Source organism: Calonectris borealis, chromosome 29 (assembly GCF_964195595.1).
Source record: "Calonectris borealis chromosome 29, bCalBor7.hap1.2, whole genome shotgun sequence".
Classification (NCBI taxonomy): Eukaryota; Metazoa; Chordata; class Aves; order Procellariiformes; family Procellariidae; genus Calonectris; species Calonectris borealis.
In genome coordinates, this window is record NC_134340.1 from 3,908,681 (window position 1) to 3,935,707 (window position 27,027).

Below are 27,027 nucleotides of genomic sequence, written 5' to 3' on the forward strand. Positions count from 1 at the left end.
GTTCTTTCCATCCCTCTTAGTCCTCCAACAGCCCCCCGAGCTCCTCGGCCACCTCTTCCAGCCCCCACAATCTCTCTCCACATCTGGTCTTCTTTATAAAGGCCTTTATTTGACTTAATAGCAAACAAAACACTAGTTTAAATCGAGTGTACGTAGTACACTGTTTACAGCAATGAAGCGGCAACATGTTTAGACGCGACCTACCTCTCCCTCCCGCCCGCTGCCAGGCCGAGCCGGGGGTTTAACATTGCCACGTGGTGGTTTAGTGGGTGCCATAAGCACAGACGTTATTCGGACGATAAAAACAAGAAGTCAAACAGGGATGAAATGTTACAGAAGTGGAGAAAAAACAAAACAAAACAAAACAAACAGAAACAAAAAAAAAAAATCCGCAAAAATAAAGAGATTCTCTCAAAGTTATCGGACTAGGGGAGAATGAAGATTGTGTGTTAAACACGGAGGAATCGGCCGTTAAAATGGCTACGCACAGTTAGGTCTGTGTTCTAAAGGATGCCTTTAATGTGGTCCATATGATACAAGCCAGCTAAGGACCTAAACGACTCACTGTGGGGGGGGGACAGGTTCGGACAGACCTGGGGACACAGGCACGTGGAGAAGGGCCAGAAAAAAAACCCCAAACAAACAAACAAAAAGTCCACGACAAGACAGAAAAATCCTGCTTGGTGCATTCCTGTTCCCAGAACCGGGGGGCTCCTGCGCGTCCCGAGCACGCTCCTCTCGCCAGCACGCCTCGCGACGAGCTCCAGAGACCCTTCGATGCCTCCATCTTCACTTCTGCCTCTCCCTGCAGAACACCTAGAACACTACTTTACAGACAAAGTCACTTGAATTCAAGAGAAGAGGGGGAAAAGAAAAAAAAAACCCTCCTGGATTTGATTCCACCCCCCCGGTTCGAGGGGGAGGGAAAGGGGTCAGAGGAGAGAAGTCAAAAACCTTCTCCCTTCCATCCCCTCCTTTGCAAGGGGGGGGGACGCTTTCCCACCTTTGCCGCCCCTTTGCCGGGGGGGGGACGCAGAGGAGGCTGCACGAGATCTCGGGACCCTGGCGGGGTCTCCCCAAACCTCCCTGCGCCGCTCACCCCCCCTTCAGATGGGCCGCGTTCGAAGTAAAGGTTTCACCAGTATAAAATCAAGTCAAATCACTCCAAAGACTCTGAATTTAGGACTAAAGAGGCGATTCCAATGGAGACGCGATTCGCTCGGAGATGCTAGTTTAAAGTTTCAGGAAAAAGACAGCACTCGTTGCAGTAATACCACAGGGTGGGTTCCCTCCCCTGCCCTATATTTCCTGCTACTCTTTTTTTTTGTTTTGTTTTGTTTGAATTATAATACAATGTACATCTGTAGTAATGATACTCCGGCCAGAGCCCCCCGGGGAAGCCCTCGAGCGTCAGAAAGTCCATCGATCGTGTAGTTGGCTTTCACTGCTAAAGCTGTTACTCGCTGAGGCCTCGGGGTTTTGTGTTTGCCGAGTCGAATCTTCCCCTTTTAAGCTCTTCCTGCACACCGGACACGTGTCGTGCTGCAAGAGAAAGGCGGGGGCTTCAGGGGAATGCCGCTCGGTGGCCGCTTTACCCGGACGGTCTCACCCACCCCAGACGCAGGGCTTGGCTCGGGGATGGGGCATCCCTCGGAGCCCGCGGGCAGAGGCTCTTACCAGCTCTAACCACGGCACGATGCAGTTGCTGTGGAAGAAGTGATTGCACGGTAACTGCCGAACCTGCTCCGCTACTGCGTAGTCCTCTTTGCAGACAGGACACTCCAAACCCGTATCTGGAAGGGACGCACAGAGCAAGGAGGGTGAAGCAGCAGCTTTAGTTCTCCGAGAACACGAACTCTGGGCTTTACGAGCCAGGGTGCGTTCGCATACAACCTGCTGGGGACGACAGCCAGGTAGCAAAGAAATTCCTTACGTTCTCTGCGTACGGCTGGCAACGAGAAAAATAAATCAAACTAAGGGTATTTTAGCTGAGTCCTGCCAAAACTTCCTCGCCCAGAATGAGGGCAGTTTTGCAAGGCCGGCGGGGGATGCCTCCATCGCACGTCCTCCTCTGCAAGAGCCCAGCAGGCTGCTGCGCGCCGTCGATCACGAGAGACGGCAAAAACCCGATCCCTCTCCCTCTGCACCAAGCCCGTAACGCTAAGGCAGATGTCCCAGCCGCAGACGGCGCCCGGCCTCCCTCGACTGCCAGGCTGCACGGCCCGAGCTCTGTCAACTCAAAGAGGCGAGACCGAGCATTACAGCATGGAAATTCAGATGCTTCTTGGCTTCCCAGACAAGAAGAGGAGACATGGGTATATAAAAAGCACCAGACAAAAATATCTGTTGTGGAAACGGCTTTTCTAATCAAAGAGTTTGTCTTAATGGAGCATTTTAGTTTCCAGTAATAGAGCAGCTCGGAGGGAAAGGGATCCTTTGAGCAGCCTTGGGAGACAGCGTTCTGCAAACAGAGGGAGAAAAATCCCCGGGATGAGCTAATTGCGAAACCATAAACGTAACGAGAAACCCGCAGGTCTTCGCTGCCAGCTGCACTGCAAGAACCTGTGAGTTTTACATGACATTTCCAGAGCAGGTCAGCAGGAACACGTTAGAGCCTCATCTACCAGCCCTGCTGTGAGCCAGTTTGAAAGGGAAGAAAGCAGCACGCCAAGCCCAGCTCTAACGAGGGCGTAAACAACAGCACCGACAGAAGATTTTAGAAGAAGGTAAAGCGATCAGGGGTTTGGCAGGCCGAAAAGGCAGCGCTTAGGGACTGCGCAAACACTCTGCAGAACGAAGGAGGTCTTTGCTGATGGCCTGCATTGGCGGAGATCCGAGAGTCCCAGGAGAACTCAACACCAGAGACGACAGCAGGAGCAAAGCTCCGGACCTCCTGAGCTGGAAGACACGAGTGTTTCCAGTTTCTCCAGTTTTCCACAGGAGATCCAGATCAAGAGGAGGGAGCAGCACTGCCCTCTACCCTCCCGCACCAGCCAGGGAAGCACAAGGATACAGCAAAGCGGCTGATCCTCAGCAGAGGGAGCGGGGGAGCTCAGGATGTGTACGTCAAAGCATCAGGAGACAAGCGACATTAGAAAACGGCGACTGATTTCACCTACCAACTTGTTCCTGAGTTACTGTCACTGTCGGGAGAGATGAGATCTTCTCTTTGTCGGCTGGAGGCGGTCCTGTGTTTTCCAACTGCCCCAAGAGCTGCGGAGAAGAAAACACGCTGTGCTCAGGAGTACGGACACGGCTTTGCGGTGCGGAGCACTGCCATACAAGCAGGGAGCACGGAGAGCGCTGCGTCCCGAAAGAGCCAGCCAGGCACCAGCAGCGCAGCACAGCCTGGCCCTGGGGGACGTCTCCGACCTGGTCCTAAAGCCCCCGAAGTGACGGACATCGCCGCTTCCCCGACCGACCGTGCCGAGGCCAGAAACATTCCTGTCGCCCAACCCGAGAGCAAACTCGGGCCGTTTCATCCTAGCTTAGATATTCAGTGCACACTTCCCTCCTCTGCACAACGTTTTCGGTGTTCAGAGCTTACTTTCATGCCTCCAGTCTTGACAATCCCACTTCTAACATCGTTGCCCTCCAGACATTTTCTCTTGCATCAAGGCAAGAGACTGAAGGGCTTGGGTGGGAAGGGAGACATTGCCACGGACGTGAGAAAGGGTGCTAAGCCACTCCTGGAGGATTTTGAACCGAAAGGGAGTGGGTACAGATATTTCGAGAGGAGGAAGAACCTCATACTGCAGAAACAAGTGGGGCTGAGCACCTCCTGCCTCTCCCAAGACTTGACCAGGGCGTTAGGAGACCTCCCAGGGCCATAAAGAGAAGCTGCTTTAGTCAAGTTCCGCCACCAAAGCAAGGAGCGGCCGGACCAAAGCCTCGCTCCGGTGGGTCTGTATCTCCTGCGGGGGTCTCTGGTGTTTAACACGCGCTGAGTGATGGTGCTGACAGCACCTCCCTCCCAGCGTTACAGTTCCATGACTCATAGGAGTTTTATATTAAGACCTAGATTCACCCGGCAATCAGCTCAAATGGGTTCAAGCACGGTCAGGGAGAGCAGAGCAGCATTTGTAGGAGCCTCTTTTAACTTTGAAGGCCACGCTAAGATGCCTGGGGTGACACGAAACCCCGGGATGGGCAGGGCTGCTGTCCAGACCCAGCGGAGAGCCGAGCAGAGCCGCGCATCCAGCCCGAATCTGAACTGCGACACCAGTCCCACTGCACTGCGCTTGCCGGGGCTTGCTCTGCTCTGCTGGGTGCGGGGTGGGAGGAGGAAGGTGCTGTCTCCAAGCAGCCATGTGGGCTGCAGACTCATTTTAGGAAGCGGTGAGTAAGGCGGGCGAGACGGGCGTGTGATGCAGCCCGGGAAGCCGGGGGCTACTCATGAATGGCAGCAGATGGCTTTGCCAGGCGCTTTCGGGAGGCGTCAGCACGACAACAGCAGCCAAATTAGCTCTCAGTACAGCATCCGTCTGCTCTTCCCATCCCAGTGATGCCAACACCCTGGAAGAGACTGTTTATGGATGGAGGCTGGACACCCCTGATCCGCAAAGGAGCCAGACAATGCTTCCCGGGCATGGGAGCGGACTCGGCTCATCCCTCCACAAACCACAGGGGGAAATGGCTCACAGCTGCGAACTGCTGCATTCGGCGAGAGACCCGGGGCCGACGCGGGAGATTTTGATCTTTGGCCTCTGCTGAGCCTGCTGGAGGCACCTGCAAGCCTTGCACCACCGTGAGCTGACACAGCGCTGAGCTGAGATACTGTATTTCCACAGGAACAAGGTCCGACCCCCGCTCCTAGACCCTCCGAAGATGCAGGGCACAAAGCCACCAAGCCAGACACCGATGGTCTGTTCCCAGTCCTCATCCGAAACCCAGGACTCGTCTCCAGCAGCGGGACTGACCAGAGAGGAGCACAAAAATGCGCAGGCACAGATCAATGCCCAGCCCAGCCAGCTGGGGACTTTCTCCACCCGGGCACATACGAGGGTCTTACCTGGGTGACAATAGCATCAAGGCCGCTCTGTCCCCACGCATAGTCCCCAGGATTCGAGTGCAGCATCCCACTCCTGCGGACGGGAGCAGAGAGTCAAGGAAGCCATCTCACTCACCCCAAACCTGCCCCGAGGTTTGCGTGATCCTCCCAGAGGAGCCACTGGGGAGACGGAGCTCCCGGGCACCAGACCATGGCTGTTTACTGGTGTGGACAGCCGTGATCAAAGCCATGGCCTACACCACGCTCGCCACTCACCAGGAAAAAGGGTGTTGTGAGCCAGGAATCGCTGAGTTTGCAAAAAACCCTGCAAAGATCTGCTGTATTATTCTAAAGAGGGAGGAATCGAAAGACAAAAAAAAAGAACAAGTTGAGCAAATAAATACACGGAAGCAGCAACAGTTTAGCAAGAACGGGCAGCAAAACACGAAATACTGCTCCGATCGATCGTAGCCATGCTGTTGCAAGACTCACACCTAGGTAAAGCCCTCTGCAGAAGGGCGAGCCCTGAGACAGAGGCTCGGCACGAAGGAGCAAGGGATGCTAACTCATCAGAGTGTGGGAGGGCTGGGAGAGGGAGAGGAAATGACTGAGTTTCCCAAGCACTGACTCGTTTCCCTGTGGTGAGGGTTGGCACCGTTACAGGCAAAACCCACCTTTCCCACCACACGGCTTCGATTCCTGCCGAGGGGGACAAAGGGGAGAGCATCTGATGTGAAAACCTGCGTTTTCTGGGTCCAAGGGTCACCTACCATAAGTGCCAGGATCCCGTTTCATCAGGTTCCTCCCCAAGATCTCACATTTTTTCCACTGATGGGGAGGGAGACACTTCCAGGGGGTAATTCAGGCACCTACCCTTCGATAGCAGGAGACCTGTCAGGGCGCGAGCTGCCCCGGGACCTGTACCTCCGCGTCATGGGCAATCGCGGGGGTCGGCTTGGTCCCCAGAGGTCGGCGTGGGCTTGGTGGCCCCTCTCGTTGTCCCTGCTGTCTTGATCCAGTGAGCTGCTACTCAGAAAGGGTCTGAAGTCAGGAAAGAACATTGTGTGGTCCAAATGGTCCCAAAGCTGGGGGCAGAAAAGGGGAGACACAAACCACACACAGCTCCGTCACTAATCCCGGCGACTCCGCTGCTGACACGGAGGCAGGGAAGTCCACCTCGACAGAAGCAATTGAGAAAATTCATATGGTTACCATGGCTCCCAGAAAAACGTCTGGCAAAAATGCTTAATTATAGCCCAAACTAATCAGATGTACCACCCCCGGGAAGACCAACGTGTCGGCTCTTTCCTGCTACGTACAGATCCCAACAACATGTATTTTGTTAAGCCACCCCAGCGCGCTGCGAGGGTTGGTCTCCCTCTCCAAGGGCCGGGATCTGAGGAGGGAGAACGCTGGACACCCAGGCCCCACATCCACGGGCTCATCGAGTGCTCTGGGTCCTCACAGCCACAGGTGGCAAATGGATGCGGCCAAAAGACCCGAAGCACGGCCCCCAGACGGAGGGTTTGTGTCTCCGGTCATGTCCTCCGGTTCAGCCTACCTGACCCGGCAGAAGAGAGCGGCACGAAATGGCCGACAATGAAAGCTCTTGCACAGGTAACGCCGTTTGGCGGGGTCCGTCCACAGACGCAAAGCCACCTCCTGGTTCTATAGCAGACCTGCCTGCTGCTGGCGGCGCAAAAACCCCCCTGCTCCTCCACCAAGTCAAGCTGCCAGCCCTGAGCCTGCCCAAGGGCGAGCAGAGACAAACCAAGAGCTGCTGGGGGTCACCAGCGGATCTCTGCAGAGCTCCTGGCCGCGCTCCCCGCTGCGGGCCGCCAGCCTGCAGAGAAACCGGGGGGTGCAGGGAAAGAGCCAGGAACCCGGAGCAAGGCATTCCCATCCCGATCCACAGCGCGGAGCCGAGAGCCTCCTCGGCCACCCTCACCTGCAAAACCCATTTGGTTTTGTTCCTTCTGCGACTCAGATCCAGGGATTAAAGGAACAGCCGAGGAGGGCACTGACGATTTACGATGTGGGTTTATGAAAGAAAAAAAAACCCACGTAGGACACAACGAAACAAGGAGTGTCAGACAATAAACCCCCCGCGTGCCATGTGGGAGCGAGCTGCTGCTCCCGCTCGATACGCCTGGGCCAGGCTCCGCGCTGCAAAAGTGATATCCGAAGGAGCAGCGCCCTCGGATTTACTGCGGGAATTAAACGCTACGGAGCGTAACACGAGGGCTGTTCTTTTCTTATTTGTACTAGACCCTCATCATGCGTTATGACATGATCAGAGCGGCTTAATTTCCATTTCACACCAAATTAGCTCACTTGACAAGTCTCTTACATTGCCCGGTTCAATCCGGTATTGGAGGAAAGGGAGAAGTCAAGTTTATGACCTGTTCTCTGAATTAATACCCCGCAGACAGAGTTTTGCTTGTTCTCCTGCTGGTTATGATCAAGACAGAGCTCTGCCTGCCTGCAGCCACACTGCTGAGAGAAGACTTTCATTTATTATTAATCCTAAAAGCCATTTAAATTTACATAGCGCCTTTCACGCAGAGGCATCCCAAAGCTCTTTGTAAACCGACACGAGGGCTATAAGACGAGATCACTTTATCTCGCTGAACCACCGGCATTTCTGGGATACGGCGCTGGGCAGGAGCAATATAAAGGCAAGAGTTTTGTTCAGGAGACAAATGGATCCAGCTGAAGAAAGGGAGGAGAGGCAAACCAGCCGCGTGCGGGGAAGCAAACAGAAGGGATCCAGATCCAAAACACAAAGCTGTAGAGGAATTTCAGCTATTTGATGACCCTGTTTCTGGCATGGAACCGAGTGGCTTTGCTGCAGCAGGCGAAAGAGGGCTCAGCAACAACACAGACCCCCAAATCCACCCAGGGATAACCCTGGCCGACGAGCCGCGACTCAAGACATCGGGGAGTCTCCTGGCAGGACCGAGGAACGGTTACAACTCCTCAATAACCGAGCAAACAAATAACCTGATCTCTGAGCAAGGTCTGCTGGCAGAGGAGACGCACAGAAATTTTATTTCCATCTGTTTTACGCAGCTCAGCTGAACTCCTGAAGGGCAACAGAGCCCTGAGGAAGGGAGCCTGCATCAGAGCCTAAAGCCGCCCTTCCTTCCCCAGGGTCTGGAAGAGGAGCTGCCGCCGCAGCCACGAGCCCAGGGTGACTCAGGAGAGGCCACAGCACGGACTCGGGTGTGTATTGACGGAGCTCGACTCAGGCTGTCGGCACGTGCCCGGCTGTTTGAGACTTTAGGTAATGGGGTAAGAAAAGACGCTGCCAGCCCTCGCTGCCCAACACCCCCTGCTCCGAGATCCACGCAACGGAATTACGAGACAGGGATTTTGTTACACGTTTGGACTTTCTGGACAGTTGCAGTGCTGGTAAGACTCAGAGCAGCAATGCGCAGGGAGGAAAGGGCAGTCGGGGAACACCCTCCCCGCCTGGCTGAGCGCCTCCGACACACGTCCCAGCATCTGCCAGCACCAAGGGCCAGGGTGCCTTTCCAGCGTCCTTCTCTTCCTGCCCTGCCCAGTGAGCAAATCTCTGGCAGGTCTCAACCCCAGCAAGGTCAACAGTCTCCTCAAAATTTGCCAAGTTCCTGAAAACTCTTCGGGAGATCAGCTGTCCTTTTTGCAAGGCAGTAAGCGAAGATGCCTTCACCTACTGCACCCGGAGCCGAGATCGAAAACCTCTTCACGGCTACCGTTAAAAAAACCAAGCAAGACAGCAAAACTCACCTCTGCAAATTGTGTGGACGGGCTGTCGTCTATGCCACTGCCATCTAGAAAACTGGAGAAAAACAGGCGAGTGAGAGCAGGTCACCCCTCCAGAAATCAGCTCCCCTTCCGGGGTTAAATACGGACGGGAGCTCAGGCGAGCAAGACAGTCCCCGTGTGGTCTGAGAGAGAAAGGGATGAGCACACAGAGCCTGCCTGTGTGAACACAGCGGAATCATTCCTAGGCACAGAAAAGGACTATTAAAATTAAAAGGCTTGTTTACGTGCCAGCAGACTATGCACAACCTGACCGTGGACAAAACCTGGTTTCGAACCATCCGGACTCTGGAAGAGCCTCCTAAGAGGAGGCACTTGAGATGGAGCATCGTCATCCTGCAAACAGGATCGTGTGCTAAGTGCCCCAGAGGACCCCTCCAGTCTTGCCTGAAGCGACAGATATACACCTCTATTTAAGAAGAGGACATTAAGTCACCTCCCCGGTGACACCCGGCCCCAGATTCCTGCTGTGGCAAGTCTCAGATAGCAAAGGTTCACGTAATCACTGCTGCCCTTTCATCTCGCCTACCCCCAACCCAAATAAAGCAGTTTTCTCAGCAATTACTCAAGACCGAATATAGTAAGTGCTGAACAGGCGTCATTTGGGATCCCTAACTTGCCGGCCCCGCGTTCCTCTGGGTGACCAATGCGCAGGTCGGGGCTCCTAGAGAGAAAAGGTATCTCTGTCTCTCTCGGCTTGAGCTGTGAGATTGGAGAGGAGGTCAGCAGACTGACCTGGGGCCAACAGCGGAAAAAAGAAAGGTACTGTGAGTCACAGATTCAAGCTTGATTCCTAAAAAAATAATGCTTTTTGCTCTAACAGACCGAAGAAACAGGCGTCAAAAACCTGTAGGCGCTTTTGTTCACGGGACCCTGAACAGCCTTAATGCACAACTCCCATCTTCTTGGAAGTCCTCCCCAAACCACGCGGCGCTAGCATGAGACCAATGGCCACTTGTGTTTTCAGTCTCATCCAGTATTAAGTCCAAATTCACACTAATATATAAGCTTTTCTTTTGCATTCCTTATTTTACCCTCATTGTCCACAGTTTTTAGAGGCTTTACACCAGGTATCTCACAAACCCAGAAGGAACGTAAGCGTGTGGTAAAACAAGCGGTGCATCGACGTGTACGTTACCTGGAGTCATCTGTGACTTCTTCGATAAAGCCAGATTCACATCTCGGACAAGTGTACTCCTGTAAAGACAGAGGAAACTGGTTTTAGCCGCCAAGCGCTTGGCTTGCGATTTCAGGAAAGACAGAGCTCAAAAGGTTGTACTCCTGAGCTCCACCGCCCTGTAAAGGCACTCTGGAAGACCAGCGTTTCGGTTTCATTAACTGGATTTCAAGGCTGGCGGTTACAGCAGATATTACTAACCTCAAGTGACAACTGCGGAACAGAAAAACACCCTTATCAAGATCACGCAAGGTTAGTGGCTGACCGAAGAAAAAGAAATCAAAAAAACCCAACACACCTACAGCCTCGAGCCTGTCCAGATAATGACATTTAAGAAAAGAGCCATTTACAAGCCTGCTGCAAAGCACCAGGACAAGGCCAGCTCCCAGCCCCGGTGACGGAAAGCAAGTCACTTCAATTAAACCGGTCTCAGAAAGCCGACGAGCTGCTGGTAACGCAGCTCCGACGGGGAGCTGGATTTGCTGCCGCTCGCACCGCGGGGAAGTCGGCTCTTGCAGGGAACTTACAGAGATATCTGCAATTACCACAGTCAGAGCATAAATATTTTTTACCTTTTTTCCCCCCTTTCTCCCCAAGCCATTTTCATAAACGGGGACTCCATGCATAAGCCAGGCTCAGCAGCTCTTCGTCACCGATACCACCTCTGCTCGCTGCTCTGTCCTCCCACCGGGCACACCGCTCCTGCACCCGGTGAATGATTTGGGCGGCAGAGGAGGGAACACGCAGCCCCAGGGCTGCTTTCCCTGGCACATCACCTGGATAAAAAGCAGCTCCTCCCAAGGCCACAAAATCCCAATCCAAAAGGCTCAAACGTGCACCTTTCCCACTGCCGGCTCCCGCCGAGCCTGCCCTGCCAGCCCAGGCGCTGCTGGACCAGTAGCAAGGTGCTGGTCACCGGTAACGCAAGACGGAGGTGGATGGGCTTGCTCTGCAGCGGCAAAGCTTTTAAGGATGGGAGAGAGGGAAGTGGACAATCCAGAAGCTTCCCTGCTCTGGAATATGCTGCTAGGGCCATTAAAGCAGGATCTGCTGCAAGGGGAGGGTAAGAGGCCAGGCTGGGGCAGCTGGACAGACAGACGTGCACAGCCAGAGCGTGGGTGTGGAGAAGAGGCACCTCTGGGTCCACCTTGCAGCAGTCAGGGCCCTGCGGGCACCCCCCCATCACCTCCCTATCCATAAGGCGGAGGAGAAACCTCCCCTGGCTCCTCTGAACCCAGCCCACGCTCCTCGGGTGCTACGGAACCGCGAGTTCTGTGCAAAGGGTGGGGAAAAGCCGCTATCCAGCCTCCCCCCCTCCAGCCCTCCTGAAAACCAGCCAAAGGAGAAAAATTCAGATCTCCCCTGCGCTTCCTCGCCCCCCTCGGCGTTACCGAGCAGGGACACCCCTGCCCAGGGACAAACATGGACACAGGGAATATCACCCGGGGCTTGCACTGGCAGGGAAAGGGAAGAGAGGCTCCGTCCTCCCAACTACGTCGGCGCAGCAACCCCCGTCTGCCAGCTATTTACCCACCAGAAGAAACAAAGGGGCTGCTCCCCAAAAGGAGAGCATCCTTGCCAGCCTTCACCTGAGGTAAGGGCACATCCAGCCGCACGACCAGGCGGCGATCCTGGGTTCGGCACCGGGGAGCCGAAGAGCCGCTCGCAGGGAACCGCGGAGGCAGCCGGAGCCTTTAGGATCAGTTGGAAAAGATTTCTTTAGAGGACAAAAGCTTTCTCTGTTTTCATAGCGAGAGCCCTCGTTTTGTCCCAGAGCCGTGGATCTGCTTCAATTTAGGACAAAACGTTGCCACAAGTCAAAAAGCACCCCCAGATCCTCCCTCCCCAGCCCGTCCCGCTGCAGGGCGGCAGGAGACAGAGCGCTCCCAAAACCCATGGGAGTGATTTTCCAACCCATGATTTGTGGGGTCTCTGTCCAAAAATAAAGCCTCCTGGTAAGAGTCTTGCTTTCTTTACTCACGCTTCCCAGACCACAGATTAAAAACCCTGCCAGCGTCCTGCGAACCACAGCCCGGTATCAAATCCTGCTACCTAGACCTGGGGCGTGACAAGGAAGAGGAAAGAGAAGACAGGACGCTCACGCCAGCGGCACACCAGTTGCTCCACACAGCCCCGCTCCTCCCGCGAGCTCCCAATGCCCCGCCGAGCCCGAGGACCGACCGAACTCCCGGAGCTGGGCGCAGGCGAGACGTCTGCCAGCCCCGTAACACAACGCCTTTGCGGAGGCAGCTCCAAATTCACCCACCTCTTCTTTTGCTGTCCTGAAACGCAAGCTTCGTCTTCCCGTCCCCCCTCACCGAACAGCTCCCTATCGTTTTCCCACTGAATCTGTGTTCCCCCGGGAATGGCACATAAGCCCTCAATATTTACCGGGTGCTGTGCTTTCGCAGGGGCACCTCGCTTGCCAGCTGGAGCGGCTTCAGAGATGGCGAAGAGTGCGGCGGGGGGCTGCCCACAGCAGCTTCGCTCCCAAAACATTTGTGACGCCCCAGCCTGCGACGGGAGAGGCCGAGCGCAGGTTTTCACAAAGGCCCATTTAGGCAGCCGAACATGTGGTATATTTTCAAAAGAGCTCCGGCCTTGCGGATAATGGGAACTGATGGGTCATGAGCTCTTCGAAAGGAGGGGAAAAAAAAAAAAAAAAAAAAAAATCTGTCTGGGGCTTTCGGCTTTGCATCCGTGAATTGCAAGGCTAACGAGAATAGACGCGTACGTTTGGAAGAGGAATGTGCCTTGCTCGGTTCTGCGCAGGAGCAATTGCGGGGCTAAATGCCACCACGGAGAGCAAGTCCGGCTGCGCGGCCGGGAAGGCGGGGGTCCAGCACGGACCCACCTCCCAACAAAAACTACGATGCAGGGGAAAAAGGGAGCTGCTGGGAAAGGCGCTGCAAAACGCGGAGTATTCACAGGCGTCCCTCTTCAGGGACGTGGGGTCTGAACTGCAAAGTAGGAGCGAGGAGCAGTGAATGCCTGGCATTACTTAAAAGTAATGAATACGTACCGAATCAAAAGCTAGGCACTAAAATACTGAGGTCAAAGAGCTCATTTCATACTAAACCACCTCATTTCATACTATACCGCCTCATTTCATACTATACCGCCTCATTTCATACTATATCACCAGGCTTCAAGAGCGCTACCAAACCAGGAGGACGCTCTTCGACGCCTAAAAATCCTTCACTTCATTCATTTCCAGCATTTTCCCCGTCAAAACGACCACGTTAGAAGGATTGTTTTTTTTTTTCTCTAAACTTAGCAGCAGGCCGTGCCATCGGGGACGCTGCTGCGCTTCCCGGGGCTGCAGGTCTGATGCATTTCTGGAAGCTTTTGAGTGTTTCTTTTTATGTTATAAGCTGTATGGAAATTACCAGCATCTTGCCCAGAAGCTTGAATGTATAGTCAGAGCACGAAGAGAGATAAAAACGGCATTTGGGATAAATAGCAACAGGGGGGGAGGGAGAAGGGAAACCAGAACAGACGACAGGGGGCGGGTGGGATGCTGCAGAGCCATGGCATGCACGGAGCGGCACCAGCCCTTCGTCTCACCTCCCCGCTCTCTGCGGGAGGTTTAGGGATGCATCGGGCAGCCCCGGTATCTGCCGGAGCCTCCTGCCTCCACCGAAAGAGCTTGATGGGCGCACCGCGTCCCGAGAACCGCCACCCCGACCGTTTCGGTGAGCGCTGGACTTCATTCTCCAATCCAGCCACAGCGCAAAGAAAAAGAGACTTTCCAGGGAGGAATAACAGCATCCTATGGCTCCAACTCCCCTTCAGCCTGGTGGTCTGGGTTTCCCAGAAGGAAAATAAAAGAAAATCCCACCAGGAGCCCGACGGGAGCCCGCTGCGCCCTGCTCACAGGAGACACGCGCTCGCTAGCTACCTAGAGGAAAGCAGCCAGCTGATTTCCTAAGCAGCCAGAACTGGGTGCCACAATCACGTCTCGCCTAAGCACGTCTGCCAGGAGCAATGTTGCTAGACTTGATCCTACATCGGGGCAGAAAGGATGGACTAGAAGCTTTTTCCGCCTCTGGTTTGTGGGTCCGTACGCCCAGGCGGTCCTCAAGCACCCCTTCACCCCCAACAGAGGGAAAGATGCAAATGCAATTCCAATTAAGAAGCAAGCAAAGGTGTGTGGCAGCAAACCGGTCTAAGTTTTGAGGTCCCCGCAGAAAACTGAATTTAAAGGCTACAAAGCACCAGGAAAAGCGATGTGCAGGTTGCTTTGGACCATCTACAGTGCCGTTTGGGCTCTCGGGCTGAGCAGGCGCGTGGCCAGGCGCTGGCAGAGGCCCCGCTCCTGCCTTTGCCCTGTTCATCGTCCCACCTGGACGCACAGCAAGCCAGGAACCACCACCTCCCCCCGTCAGCGTCACGTCCCGCTCAGGGGACACTACGGCACCCGAACGCCCAGCGCCCTGTGCCATAACGATGAGGCCATCGTTGCACGGCACGTCCCTTCCGCAGTCCAGCCTGTCCTGCCGGCTCAGCCCTCGTCGCGGCACTTTTAGCACCGTCAGCATCTTTCCAGCTGAGGCACCAAACCCGAGCCGCTCCCAGCCACCACGGCCGAGGGCCCGCAGGTAACAGGGCTACTTTGTCACCCTCACCCGCAAGGTAGGACTCAAACCCTCCCCTTCTCGTGTTCTCCTGGCACCTGGCAGCTTGGAGAGGAGACATCAAAGCAAGCTCCCTGATCAGCAAGGCACAGGCTCCGACGAAGGAGAGAGAATAAGGCAAGCTGAGAGGTTTTCCCCGACTCTTGCTCCATCCAGCAGCTGCGCACGCTTCTACTTTGGTCGCTTGTCCTCCCCTCGATGGCCACGAGCACATCCCACAGCTCTAACCCTGGACGCAACTCAACTACCTTCCCCTCTCTTCACCCGGCCGCTACGGGCAGGATAACTCAGCTCCACCACCTCGGGCTTGGGCTGACTCATTTGTCTTTGCTGAATTAAATATCCCTGCTGTAACGCCCACAGCTGCAATGATATCTACTCCTCATCTTTAAGTACTGGGCAGCATCACTCTGCACTGTCCAAACCGGCTTCACCAAGGGGCAGCTGCTCCTTGCATTAAATAAACTACATGGTTTATAGTTGACGTGGGTAAAAAGAGAGAAACTCAGAGAATTGACCCTAATTCAACACTTTGGAGCCACACGATCGAGTTGCAGCTCACAGAACGGCTGAGCCTCACACACCTTAACCCTCAGTTAGGAAAAGACGGCTCTGACGTTCTCACGTGAAGAAGCAGCAGCAAAATAACCTCCACGGCGTCTCTTCCCCCGGCTGCAGCACTCGTAAGCTCCCGAGATCTGCTGTTCGGCTCTCCCATCGCGCTAGGGAGAGCCAGGACCGCGTCTCTCACCCTTGGGGCTCAACAGCTTCTCCCCAGGTCCCCGCTCCTCGAGGCAGCTCATCACCTCGACACGTATCTTTACCGCCTGAGGACTCTCCTCACGCCACGCGTCGGCCGTGGAGGCTGCGATTCTTAAACCCAACAGCGCAGGCGCAGTCTGCAGCTCAGGAGATGCTTCGGCACAGGGAGGTCTAGAAGAAAGACTGCTCAATAACCCATCATCTTCCACCACCTTGTCCCTAAACCCCTCCCTAGTCCCTCTCAGAAAGAAGATCCAGGGCTCAAATGACCAAGACAGCTAATTTCATGCAAAAAAGGTGTTTGGTTTTTTTTAAATAAAAACCATTTTGCCAAGAGAAGACAAAGCAGTTGTCACGACAGACAGCAGGTGACAACAAACGCTCTGGGACAACATCCCCCTTACCTGCTCGCTCCCGTACAAAGCCATGCGCCGCCTCCTCTGCCCCAAGACCTGACCTCAGAACTGGCTGCTTCTTCTTCCCCCCAGAGCAAGGACAGGGCCCTCGCGGAGACGCAGACGCACCCTTCACCATAAATATTAATGGCGTTGTCACCAGCGTTACAGACGGGGACTATCGTATCCCAACCGTGGCTCCGTTTCAGCACCGCTGTGCGGTTCATCAGCTGATTCAAGCATTTCTTTGAGCTGCGCCGCGCCGAGCGCAAGGGAAACTCCATCCCCGAAACGCCGGACACCCGGGCGGCAGATCCTAACGGTGCGTGGCAGCGGGTGGACGGTCTGTCATCCTCGGCGTTCACCCAGAGCTCTCCAAGGGTACGGAAACGTGAAGCGAGAACAGCTCCTCTCCTGGCTCGCTCCCAGCTGAGGCCACCCGGCTTCACACCGGCGAAGGAGAAGGGGGGTCAAGGCATTTCGGCGGGGACGGGAGCCCGGCACAGATGAAACCAGCCGGCCACGGCAGGGACGAGCAGGGGGATCGCTCCAGCCTCCTCCCACCGCCTCTGGGGAGGGCAGCACGGGGCCGAGGGCAGCACGCACGGCAGCAGTCGGCACTGCGGGAGCTGTGTCACCGGGAGAGCCGAAACCCCTGCTTAGCTTTGCCCCTCATCCAGCCACACGTTCTCTCTCTCTCTCTCGGGTTTTTCCTCCCCGCTTTAAAATAAAAACAGATCCGCAGGGCCGCAGCCCCGTCAGGACAAGCGCCCGCCGCGCACAGCAAATTGAAATAGCCGGCAGGGGATATCGTTAAACGTCAGCCAGCTTCTCGGCATCAAACCAGCGCTGCAATCCGGCTGCCCGGGCAGCAATCGACCCCACGGAGCCCCATCACGGACCCCACACAAGCCCCATCACGGACCCCACACAAGCCCCATCACGGACCCCACACAAGCCCCAACGCAAGCCCACCCCAACCCAACCTCCCGTTAACACTACAGGCTCCCGCCAACACGGAGGCAGCCCCCGACTGCCCCAAAAGGGCCGGAGGTGACCCGTCGAGGTGCTGTCCCCGCTCGGGCACCCACACATCAGGGTGTGCAGGTAGGGAGCGATGTCCACACCACCTCTGCCCGCTCCCCGGGAGGTTCCAGCTTACTGCTGAAGCGAGAAGACAGAGCAGCTTCGCCGAGGACGACTGCTGCACCCAAAATCGATGTGCTGGGAGCCCTCGCCAGGTCCCGGCAACGAACACCGTGGCGGTTGCGTGCTCGCTCTGAAAGGAGGCAGTGGCCCCGCGCCTCCAAATCTTGCCTGATGAGCAGCAGATCCTCCTGCTCAGAGGGGGTCGGCACAAAGAACAACCTCCCGGACAGACAAACGATCTGCAGCCGGGGTTTTCGTTTCGGTTGCCGCTATCCTGGTGAAAGCAGTTTAAAAAAAAAAAAAAACAGCGCGCTCAGCATTTGTTTTGTTTTTGCAAAGACAGGGAGAGAAGTTACTTGTCTGGGGTGAGAGAGAAAGAGGTCGGCGGCGCGGGACCGCGTCCTGGTCCCAGAAAACAGGTCCAGCTCCTCCCAGTTCATCACTTTTGGTTTTGCAGATCCACGGAGCCAGTAATTGCTCTGCTGGAGGTAAACTGAGGCACAGAGAGGGAGTTACTGCCCCAAGAGAACTCAGCGCTGGGTGGGACTGGGGCGCAGCAAGGCAGGGTGGCGGCCACACGGCCTGGAGGGACGAGGGGACCCTCCGAGGACCGACCAAAGGGAAGCAGCGAGAGCAGCTCCCGAGGTCACCCCGCTGCACCCGAAGGCAGAGCAGCCCCCGGGCCACGTCCTCCCCCCAGCCAGGGGTTCAGGTGACACCCCCAACCTACTGTCCCCAAGTCACGGGGACAGCACCGACCCAACGCAGCGGCTGGTCAGGCCACGCTCCTCAAAGCACGTCTGGGTGCTGAGTAACGATTGCAAAAGCCTCTCCCAGTCGAGCCGACCGGCCGGGGAAGGGCGTAAGGAAGTTCTGGCTACGTTTGCCTTCAAAGGGATGATGTGAAGGAACAGGTTTGGGGACGACTGACGGCAAGCGGCGTCCCCAGCAGGTCACCGGGAACCTGTCCATCCCCATCCCCACCCCAGGGCCAGGCCAGAAGAAGACCGGAGATCTCAAAAGAGCAAAAATATTCATTACTGTGGCAGGCACAAGCTCCAAATAGATGTTTTAATACCCAGACCGTACTAACCTGCGTTTCTAGACCCACCAAAAGCTCTACGACGCTCATCCCTGCCGAAATCCAGCCGCCTCCGGAGGGGAACGAGAGCGGAGCCCAGCGGGAGAGGCAAAACAAGAGCCTCCACCGAGGCCTCAACCCTGAGCTGGGTTTCTGGGTGCTCTTGAAATAGAAACTGGAGCAAGACACGCCGGGAGAGCTGGGCAAGCCATCCTCCAGGCAGAGGATGCGGCGACCTCTTTAATGCCCACGCAAAGCAGAAGGGACTTCGGTCCGCCCGGGCTCCCGATTTAGAAGCGACGGAAACCGCTCGCGGCACGGCGGATCCGTGAAAGGAAAAACCAGCGGAGGTTTGATGTCAAGGTGTTTCGTGGAGCAGGGCTGGAGTTTTACTCCCAGGACAAAAAGAAAGATTATTAGGGCGCCAGGAAAGCCTGAGTCTTGGGGACGGATGGGGTTTGAGCAGGTTTTGGACAGTAATTCTTTTAATAAAGTAGATTTTGAAACACTGGAGCGTAAAGTGCTGAGGTCAGCGACAGATGGAAGTGGTGTAAAAAGAGAGCGGAGCAAAATTCGGGAGACAGGAGAGAAGAGAGACACCCAAAGGTGAAGCTACCGGCTCCAGAGAAGAGGAGTTGGGATGGATTTGGATGCGGATATCCAACTTCCATCCCGACATACGAGGATAAAGCCTCGGGGGCTGCTCGTGCCTGCAGAAGTCCCCGCTGGAGGCCGAGCCGGGGGCCCTCGCCCGGGTCGGGTGCGAGCAGTCGGTGAGGCACCCGTGTGCCCCCCTCTTGCTGCCGAGGGGCCACGTTGCTCCATCTGCCTGGATTTCACAGAAATCAGGGAAGGGGTCTCGGTGCCCGAGGGGTCTGCGCGTGGCCTCGCTCCTGTCTTGACGACGGAGAAGGCCAGGGAGGGCTCTAACACCCTCAGACAGCAAAGGCGCAGAGACAACCCACAACTCACAGCTCAGAAATGAACTTTTGGGGTTAACGCAGCTGATAACTCCCTATCCAGGAGATACGGTCCCCGAGCTGCAGCAGGGCAAGGACAGCTCGTGGATCGGACTTGGATGCAGATGCGGCCCGTGGGTAACGGCTCCCCTCCGTCCCACGCTGCTCAGCCGGCTGAAGGTGGCCGCCCGGTTCACCTCCTCCTCCTGCTGCCCCACACGCCAGCCCTGTCTGCACCCCCCCAGTCCCCCCAGTCCTGCCCCTACCCCTTCCCAGGCTGAGCACTGGGACTGTACCCGCTGCCATGGGGAACAGGAGCATCAGCCCAGTCCTGCCCCCTCTCCCCAAGCGTCCCCCAACCTCAGCAATCACGGCCCAAACCTTCCATCCTCGAAACCCCAAAACCAGGGCAGGGGAATATTAAGGTCACGCCAGCCCAGACCCACTTCCAGCTGCCTTGCTGGGGGGCCACGGGGATCTGTCACCTCCCTGCTCACCCCTTTGGGGTTGGGGGTGTGGGGCTCCCCAGATATGGGGGACTCGGCCCCACCGGGCTGGGGCTCGAGCTCCCCTCTGCTCCCCACCTGGAGGAAGAGCAGCGATGAAGAACCCCTCGCGGGCTCGGTTAGGGGGCGAGAGCTGGGGGTCACCCCTGGGAGGGGCCGCATACAGCCCCCCAGGGACATCAGCGCTTCCCAAAAGGATCAGAGGACTCACCCTCTCCCCACAGATGTCGAGGTGCACGTCAACCTGCCCTCAGACTTTTGGGGGGGTCACTGCTCTCCACAGTCAGCAGGGCTGGGGGGCACCTTGCCCCCACAAGGTTGAGCAGGGTTTGAGAGCTCACCCCTTTCTACAGGGCCTGGGATGTGGGGGGGTCGTTTCTGGAGAACCACCCCTTCCCGGTGGGATGTTGGGGGTCACCCCTTCCCTGCGAGGTTCAGGAAAGTTTGGGGGTATCACACCAGCCTCCAAGGCTTTGCAGGGCGGCCCTGTTTCAGGGGGCACCCCTTCCCCATGGGATGGGGGACAGCCCTTCCCTGCGGGGGTCAGCAAGGTGACTGGCGGGGGGGGGGGTCACCCCTGCCTGTAGGGTTTGAAGAGAAGACCCCTTCCTGCAAAGGTCAGGGAGGGGATGGGGGGGTCACCCCTGCCTGCAGGATTTGGGGGGGGCTGCAGGGCTTGGGGGGGCTGCCCTTCCTCACAGGGATCAGGATGGGGGGGTCACCCCTGCCTGCAGGGCCTGGGGGGGGCTGAAGGGCTTGGGGGGGCTGCCCTTCCTCACAGGGATCAGGATGGGGGGGGGTCACCCCTGCCTACAGGGCCTGGGGGGGACTGCCCTTCCTCACAGGGGTCAGGATGGGGGGGTCACCCCTGCCTGCAGGGCCTGGGGGGGGCTGCAGGGCTTGGGGGGGCTGCCCTTCCTCACAGGGATCAGGATGGGGGGGTCACCCCTGCCTGCAGGGCCTGGGGGGGGCTGAAGGGCTTGGGGGGGCTGCAGGGCTTGGGGGGGCTGCCCTTCCTCACAGCGGTCAGGAAGGGGATGGGGGGGTCACCCCTACCTGCAGGGCCGGGGGGGCGGCAGGGCTTGGGGGGGGCTGCCCTTCCCCACAGGGGTCAGGATGGGGGGGTCACCCCTGCCTGCAGGGCTGGGGAGGGATAACCCCCCCTCAGGCCGAACCCCGGGCAGGGGTACCCCCGCCACGGGAAGATCGGGGGGGGGGGGGGAAGGGGACGAGCCCCTCACCCCCAGGGCCGGCCGAGCCCGGCCCGCCCCCGCCGGGGGGGCAGCGGCGCTGAGAGGCCTCAGCCTCGGCCTCCCCCCCCCACCCCCCCGCTGCAGCCCCAACCCCCGGCGCTTACCGGCAGCTTGGGGCTGACCTCCCCCTTGCAGCTGTGGCAGAAGAAGCGGTGCTGGGACACGGCGGCCGCCGCCGAGGCCTCCGCCATCTTCTCTCTCCCCCGCCTCCGCCGGCTCCCTGCCGTCAGTCCTCCGCCGAGGCAGAGAGGCCGCGGCCCGCGGGTAGAGCGCCGGCGGAACGGCCCGCTAGCCTCAAGCTTCCGGTCCGCTCGTCTGCTCCGGGCCGAGCAGCGAGCTGGCGTGGGTAGAGCGTCACCTCGGCCCGACGAGACGGCGCGGGCAGAGCATCGCCCGCCCGGTCCTCCCAGAGCGGCCACCGCGGCGCGGCGGCGCCGAGAGCGACCAGAAGTAGCGGGCGGAGAACCGGAAGTGCCGGTTGCCATGGTGGCCGCATGGGCCTAGGCTGGGCCTGGGTGAGTGAGGGCCTGGCGGGTCCCCTCCGACTGGGCTGGCGTCCCCCGGGAGGCGACACAGGGACCCCGACCCCTCTGACAGGACCCCGGCCCTCTGTGGGGGGCCATCCCACCTGGGAGGGGGACACAGGGGACCCCTCTGACATGGCTGCCCCTTGGCTGGAGGGGACCCATGGCCGCAGGCCCCCTCTGCCAGGGCTGCCATCCCCCGGGAGGGGACGCAGGGACCAGCCGTGTGCCAGAGTGTCCCTCCCTTCTCCATCTCACCCCCGCTACGGCGTCAGGGGCTGGTTTCCCTCAAGACTCGGTCTCCCACCTTACGTCCATTTTGGGACGGAGCGCAGGTGGGTTTCCCCGGGCGGCAGCAGCACGGCCCCCACCCTCCCGTCCCCCCAAAACAGCCGTAATAACATCAACTCTCTTCCCCAGCACCGCCGGGTGTTTTAATCTGCCGTCGAGATGACTCAGGCGGAAATAAAGCTGTGTTCCCTCCTGCTGCAAGAACATTTTGGGGAGATCGTGGAGAAGATAGGGACTTATCTTATCAGGACGGGCACCCAGCCGCTGCGGATGATCATCAGTGACACGGGGCTGTTGCTGGATCAGGTACGTCTCAAAACCGCCCGCGTCGGCTTTAGCCTGGGTGCGATCGGAGGCGTGAGATAAGGCAGCCCGGACGGCTCTGATATCAGCCCGAGCTGTCAGTCACCACCGCTGCTGCTCCCGAAGGAGAAACTGGTAGGAAAACCTTGGGAAGGACAAATGAGCGCTTTGCTGCTTATAAAAAAAAAAAATATCAGGTGGGTTTTCTTAAGTGGGAGAGATGGTTCGTTATCTCAATTAAAAGGTGGTCCGGGAAGAGCAGAGTGTAACTCTGGCTTCTCCGCAGGGAGCAAAGGCAGGGAATAGAGTCCAGAGGGACGGGGATGGTGCGCAGGGGACAAGGTGGTGACACAAACAGCGGCAGCTCAGCAGCGGGGAGGGTCACAGCGGGGGGAAAATGGTGGCTGTGGATGGAGGAAAGACGCCGTGACCGCCGTGAAGGGGAGCGAGCGCAGCGTGGGCTTCTCTGTCGCGTAACCGAGCCCCGCTCTGCCTCGGGCAGGTTAAGAAAGCGCTTTGCGTCCTCATCCAACACAACCTGGTGACGTACCAGCTGCAGAAGCGAGGTTTCGTGGAGTACGAGGCCCAGTGTAAGCGGGTCCTGAGGATCCTCCGCTACCCGCGTTACATCTACACCGCCAAGACCCTCTACAACGACACGGGCGAGCTCATCGTGGAGGAGCTGCTCCTCAACGGCAAGATGACGATGAGCGCGGTGGTGAGGAAGGTGGCGGACAGGCTGACTGAAACGATGGAAGGTGGGAATCTCCTCTCCTTAAAAAAAGGGATCTGGGAGCGGGAGGAGGTGCAGCGGCTGCCGGAGGCGGGTTTTGCTGGGTGGATGTGGTACCAGAGGCTCTGTGGGCTGCGTTACAGTGGAAAGCTGGCCGTGAACTTGGAGAAGGAGCCACCCCAAGCGGCCTCGCTGCCAGAGGGGTTATAAATGCTGCCCCTCCCCAAAACGGCCTCCGAGCAGCCTCTTCGTAGCGGTTCTTTGAGGACCACAGCGTCACCTCGTCCTCTGGAGCCGCAGGAGCAACGCGGGGACTGGCAGAGCTTGACGCCGCCGTCTCTGTCCTCTGGCCTAGACGGGAAGACGATGGATTACGCTGACGTCTCCAACACGTTCGTGCGCCTGGCGGACACGCACTTTGTGCAGAGGTGCCCGCTGGTCCCCGAAACCCCCGAGAGCCCCGACGCGCCGCCTCCCCCTGCGCCCACGTTGGTGATCAACGAGAAGGACATGTACGTCGTGCCCAGGCTGAACCTCGTAGGTGAGAAGCTCCTCGGGGTGCTGCCAGATGGTTCGTGGGGTGTTTGGGGAGCGCTCGGCCGCACGCTGTTCACCCGAGACCGTGACAATAGTTTTTTAAAAGCAAACGCCGTCTTCTTTGCTTGGCAGGGAAAGGGAAGCGGAGGCGATCGTGCGATGAGGAAGAGAATGGCGAACACAAGGCTAAAAAGCAGAAACAAGATGGAGAAAGCTCAGAGGTACTGTGGATGTTGAAGCAATGTTGCTGGCGGCTCTGCGGGGCTGTAAATCAGAGCTGGGTCTGCAGCGCACGGGAAAGGTGGAGGCAGCTGCCTGCGGGCAGGACGCTGCCTGTCTCCGCGTGTAACCTTTGCTGGGGACGCACCTCGGTCCCTGTCCTGCCACGGGCTGAGCTCCTTCCTCCTCCTCTGAGCTCACGGGCTCGAGGGATCCAGCGTCTTCCCAAACACATTCTCCTGGGGGAACCAAACGAGCGGTTTTGTGGCTCCTCTCCCTCGGCTCGTGGCTCCTCTCCCTCTGTGGCTCCTCTCCCTCTGTGGCTCCTCTCTCTCGGTTCGTGGCTCCTCTCCCTCGGTTCGTGGCTCCTCTCCCTCTGTGGCTCCTCTCCCTCGGCTCGTGGCTCCTCTCCCTCGGCTCGTGGCTCCTCTCCCTCTGTGGCTCCTCTCCCTCGGTTCGTGGCTCCTCTCTCTCACTGTTCCCCCACAGCCTCCGCCCGACGACGGCATTTACTGGCAAGTCAACATCGACCGGTTCCACCAGCATTTTCGAGACCAGGGGATCGTCAGTGCCGTGGCCAACCGCATGGATCAGGTTCGTGGGAGTGCTCAGAACCCTCCTGCGGTCGCTGTCCACGTCACGGGGGGAGCTTGATGGTTGTGGGGAGGTTTTAAACCCCGCTCCGGGGCAGGCAGGGGTGGCCCACGTTCGGTTGCTGCTGCGGGAGGAGCTCAGGACAGAGGTTCTCCACACTAAGGGCCGTTTCCTTCCCCCCCAAACCAGACCAGCAGCGAAATAGTGCGGACGATGCTGCGGATGAGTGAAGTCACCACGTCCTCCAGCGCGCCGTACACCCAGCCGCTCTCTTCCAACGAGGTCGGTTCCTGCCCTGGGAGGTCAGGGTGTAGCCGAGGCCCTTCTCCGCTCGCATGGCCCCGGGTTGGGATCGGGCAGGAAAAGTCTGTAAAGCACCTGCAAATTTAGGCAAACTGCTTATTTCATCTTACCCCCACTTACATTCTGCCTGTTTTTCCTCCCGTAGATATTCCGGTCTCTTCCAGCCGGATACAACATTGTGAAGCAAGTTTTGGACCAGTACCTCACCCTGTTAGCCGACGACCCGGTAAGAAACGCATGATTGTCTTTACTGCCCGAATGCGAGAACTCGCTTGCGGAAGGAAGTTAAACGCCGCTCGATGGCGGCTCCTCGCCGGGCTCCCTGCACCCCGAGTCTGTGCCACTCGCTGCCTCCCTTTAGCCAGGGAGTCTCAGACCGAGGGAAAACCAGTTTTGTTCTGATATTTAAAAGATACTGAAAGTGTTAAAAAAAATGGGCGATGTTCTTAGGCTGTTAATATCAGAGATTTTTTTTTTTTTCATAAAATCTATGTGTTACTTTTTACAATCGAGATTTAAAGAAGATCAGGATTTTTATTACTTTGGGATGTACTAAACTTTTTATTTTTTCTCTTCTTGTAGCTCGAGTTTGTGGGTAAATCCGGGGACAGCGGCGGGGGCATGTACACTGTCAGTATCCTTTGTGGGTAAACTACTGACCCCGCGTCTTCCAGCGCGTAAAACGGTTCCCGAGCGCTGGTGTTATCCTTGACCTCGACCGTGCCCAGACCTTCACAAGGCCCTGGCGTCTCTGGCGACGGCGACGCTGGAGTCCATCGTGGAGGAGAGGTAAAACGGCGATTTGAAGACTTCTTGGCCCTTTCCCGCTTCCATCCGCTGATTTACTTTCCTCTCCCGCTCAGATTTGGTTCCCGCTGTGCCAGGATATTCCGCTTGCTCCTGCGAAAGAAGCATTTGGAGCAGAAGCAAGTGGAGGATTTTGCCATGATCCCGGCCAAGGAAGCCAAGGACATGCTCTACAAAATGCTGTCGGAGAATTTCGTGTCCCTGCAGGTGAGCGTGCCCGCCCTGTCACCAGAGCGACGGTAACGCAAGGGGCGCGTGGGCGCAGAATGAGGGCTGGGGAGCGATGGGTGAGGAGGCCTCAGATCTCGGAGACTTTCCCAAGCGAGAGCCGACGTCGCTCTCCTGCTCCTCACACAATGGCTGTCCAGCGGACGGGCGTTCCCGAGCATCGCTCCCTGAGCAGGGGACACCGGCCAAACCCCGCCGCGGTCCCCACCCCCGTGTGGCTCACCGCGGGGACATGCGCTCGGTGAAGTCCTCCCTGCTTCTCTCGCCCACCGCTAGGAGATTCCCAAGACTCCCGACCACGCGCCGTCCCGCACCTTCTACCTCTACACCGTGAACGTCCTGTCCTCCGCGCGGATGCTGCTGCACAGGTGCTACAAGGTACGGCCCAGTCACCGCCGTGGACGCGCCCGGAGACCCGCCAGTGGCTCTGCTCGGTCCCCGAAAGCCACCGTCACCAGCCTGATCCCTGTCAGGTCCCCACGTGGCCTCCATCCACATTAATATTCCCAAGCACGGGGGGAAATCCAGGCCCCCCAAAGCGTGCTCCTGCTCCAGGCGATGGAGCCCAGTGGTTCTCCACCACCACCACTATGCGTGGTTCTCCTCCACCATCACTATCACCACGCGTGGTTCTCCTCCACCACCACCACCATGCGTGGTTCTCCTCCACCACCACCACTATGCGTGGTTCTCCTCCACCACCACCACTACACGTGGTTCTCCTCCACCATCACTATCACCATGCGTGGTTCTCCTTCTCCACCACCACCACGCATGGTTCTCCTCCACCATCACGGTCACCACGCGTGGTTCTCCTCCTGCACCACCCGTGAGCAACGGTGGCTGTTGGGCCGTCCCCTGCGTCCCCTCGCAGCCCCCAGCCCTGGGTGTAACGGCCCCCTGCTCCGTCCTGGGGGCTGTCCCGGATGGCGCCGCCGGGGGTAGCAGCAGCAACGTCCCCGTTCCACCACCCCTCGGGGGTTTTGCTGCCGCAGCGCCTGGGCGCGCGCCCTGCCCCATTTCTCCTTCCTCTTCCCAGAGCGTGGCCAACCTGATGGAACGGCGTCAGTACGAGACCAAGGAGAACAAGTGAGCGCTGGGGCTCGGGCGGCACGCGGAGGGGCTGGTGGATTTTGGGGGGGGCTGACGCCACCATTTTCTTGTCCGTCGCCTCCCCAGGCGGCTGCTGGAGAAGTCGCAGCGGGTGGAAGCCATCTTGGCGTCCATGCAGGCCACCGGCGCCGAGGACGCGCAGCTGCAGGAGATCGAGGAGATGATCACGGCCCCCGAGCGCCAGCAGCTGGAGACCCTCAAACGCAACGTCAACAAGTGAGGGCCGGCGGGAGGGGAGGGACGGGGGGGGACGGGGACACCCTCGGCCTCCCCGCGCGCCCCCACCGCCCCGTCTGTCCCCCAGGATCGACGCCAGCGAGAACCAGGTGGACGAGACCATCTTTGTGCTGGAGTCCTTCATCGAGAGCACCGTCAAGAAGCCCTGAGGGCGGGGGGGGGGGACGGGACACGGGGGGTCGCGCGTCCACCCGTGGGCACTTGCCCTATTGAGGAAAATAAAGCAAAAGCCACTGATGCTCCCCGAGTGTCCCGTGGGGACCGGGCGCGACGGGGACGGTGTCCCCGCTCCTCCGCGGAGCGCCCTGGGCTGGGTTGAGGCTTCGGTGGCGCCGGCAGGGGGCGCGCTCGCCGCCCGCTCACTCCGGGGAGGGCACCGCCCACCGGGGACAGGGCACCGCCCACCGGGCCCAGGGCACCGC

The 27,027-nt window shown here is 58.1% G+C and overlaps 2 protein-coding genes across 3 annotated transcripts; one reads left to right on the forward strand and one right to left on the reverse strand.

Moving 5' to 3' along the window:
• Positions 1 to 89: 89 nt before the first annotated feature.
• On the reverse strand, positions 90 to 21,201 carry RNF115 (ring finger protein 115). Its single transcript, XM_075176381.1, has 9 exons — positions 20,821 to 21,201; positions 9,936 to 9,994; positions 8,762 to 8,813; positions 5,864 to 6,075; positions 5,267 to 5,338; positions 5,012 to 5,084; positions 3,120 to 3,213; positions 1,678 to 1,793; positions 90 to 1,542 (listed from the first exon to the last, which is right to left on the reverse strand). The coding sequence occupies exons 1-9, from the start codon at positions 21,199 to 21,201 to the stop codon at positions 1,411 to 1,413; spliced, it is 1,191 nt and encodes a 396-aa protein (XP_075032482.1). The 3' UTR covers positions 90 to 1,410.
• On the forward strand, positions 21,097 to 26,837 carry POLR3C (RNA polymerase III subunit C). Of its 2 annotated transcripts, XM_075176373.1 has the most exons (15): positions 21,097 to 21,231; positions 21,661 to 21,837; positions 22,337 to 22,592; positions 22,923 to 23,108; positions 23,237 to 23,325; positions 23,813 to 23,917; positions 24,107 to 24,199; positions 24,366 to 24,446; positions 24,803 to 24,854; positions 24,949 to 25,009; positions 25,084 to 25,234; positions 25,532 to 25,633; positions 26,295 to 26,344; positions 26,435 to 26,584; positions 26,673 to 26,837. In XM_075176373.1, exons 2-15 carry the CDS (start codon positions 21,691 to 21,693, stop codon positions 26,752 to 26,754), a joined length of 1,605 nt encoding a protein of 534 aa, XP_075032474.1. In that variant the 5' UTR covers positions 21,097 to 21,231; positions 21,661 to 21,690; the 3' UTR covers positions 26,755 to 26,837. The 2 variants fall into 2 exon arrangements, with proteins under 2 accessions (XP_075032474.1, XP_075032475.1); XM_075176374.1 differs by lacking the exon at positions 24,107 to 24,199.
• Positions 26,838 to 27,027: the final 190 nt, after the last annotated feature.

Excerpts from the sequence above, each read along its gene's own strand:
- RNF115 (XM_075176381.1), bottom strand. The coding sequence starts at position 21,201 with ATGGCAACCGGCACTTCCGGTTCTCCGCCCGCTACTTCTGGTCGCTCT. Across the intron at positions 9,995-20,820 it reads AGGTCAGCCCCAAGCTGCCG|GAGTACACTTGTCCGAGATG; the intron begins GTAAGCGCCGGG and ends CTGTCTTTACAG. Across the intron at positions 5,339-5,863 it reads AGGTCTCCTGCTATCGAAGG|AATAATACAGCAGATCTTTG; the intron begins GTAGGTGCCTGA and ends CTCCCTCTTTAG.
- POLR3C (XM_075176373.1), top strand. The coding sequence starts at position 21,691 with ATGACTCAGGCGGAAATAAAGCTGTGTTCCCTCCTGCTGCAAGAACAT. Across the intron at positions 21,838-22,336 it reads CGGGGCTGTTGCTGGATCAG|GTTAAGAAAGCGCTTTGCGT; the intron begins GTACGTCTCAAA and ends TGCCTCGGGCAG. Across the intron at positions 26,585-26,672 it reads CTCAAACGCAACGTCAACAA|GATCGACGCCAGCGAGAACC; the intron begins GTGAGGGCCGGC and ends TCTGTCCCCCAG.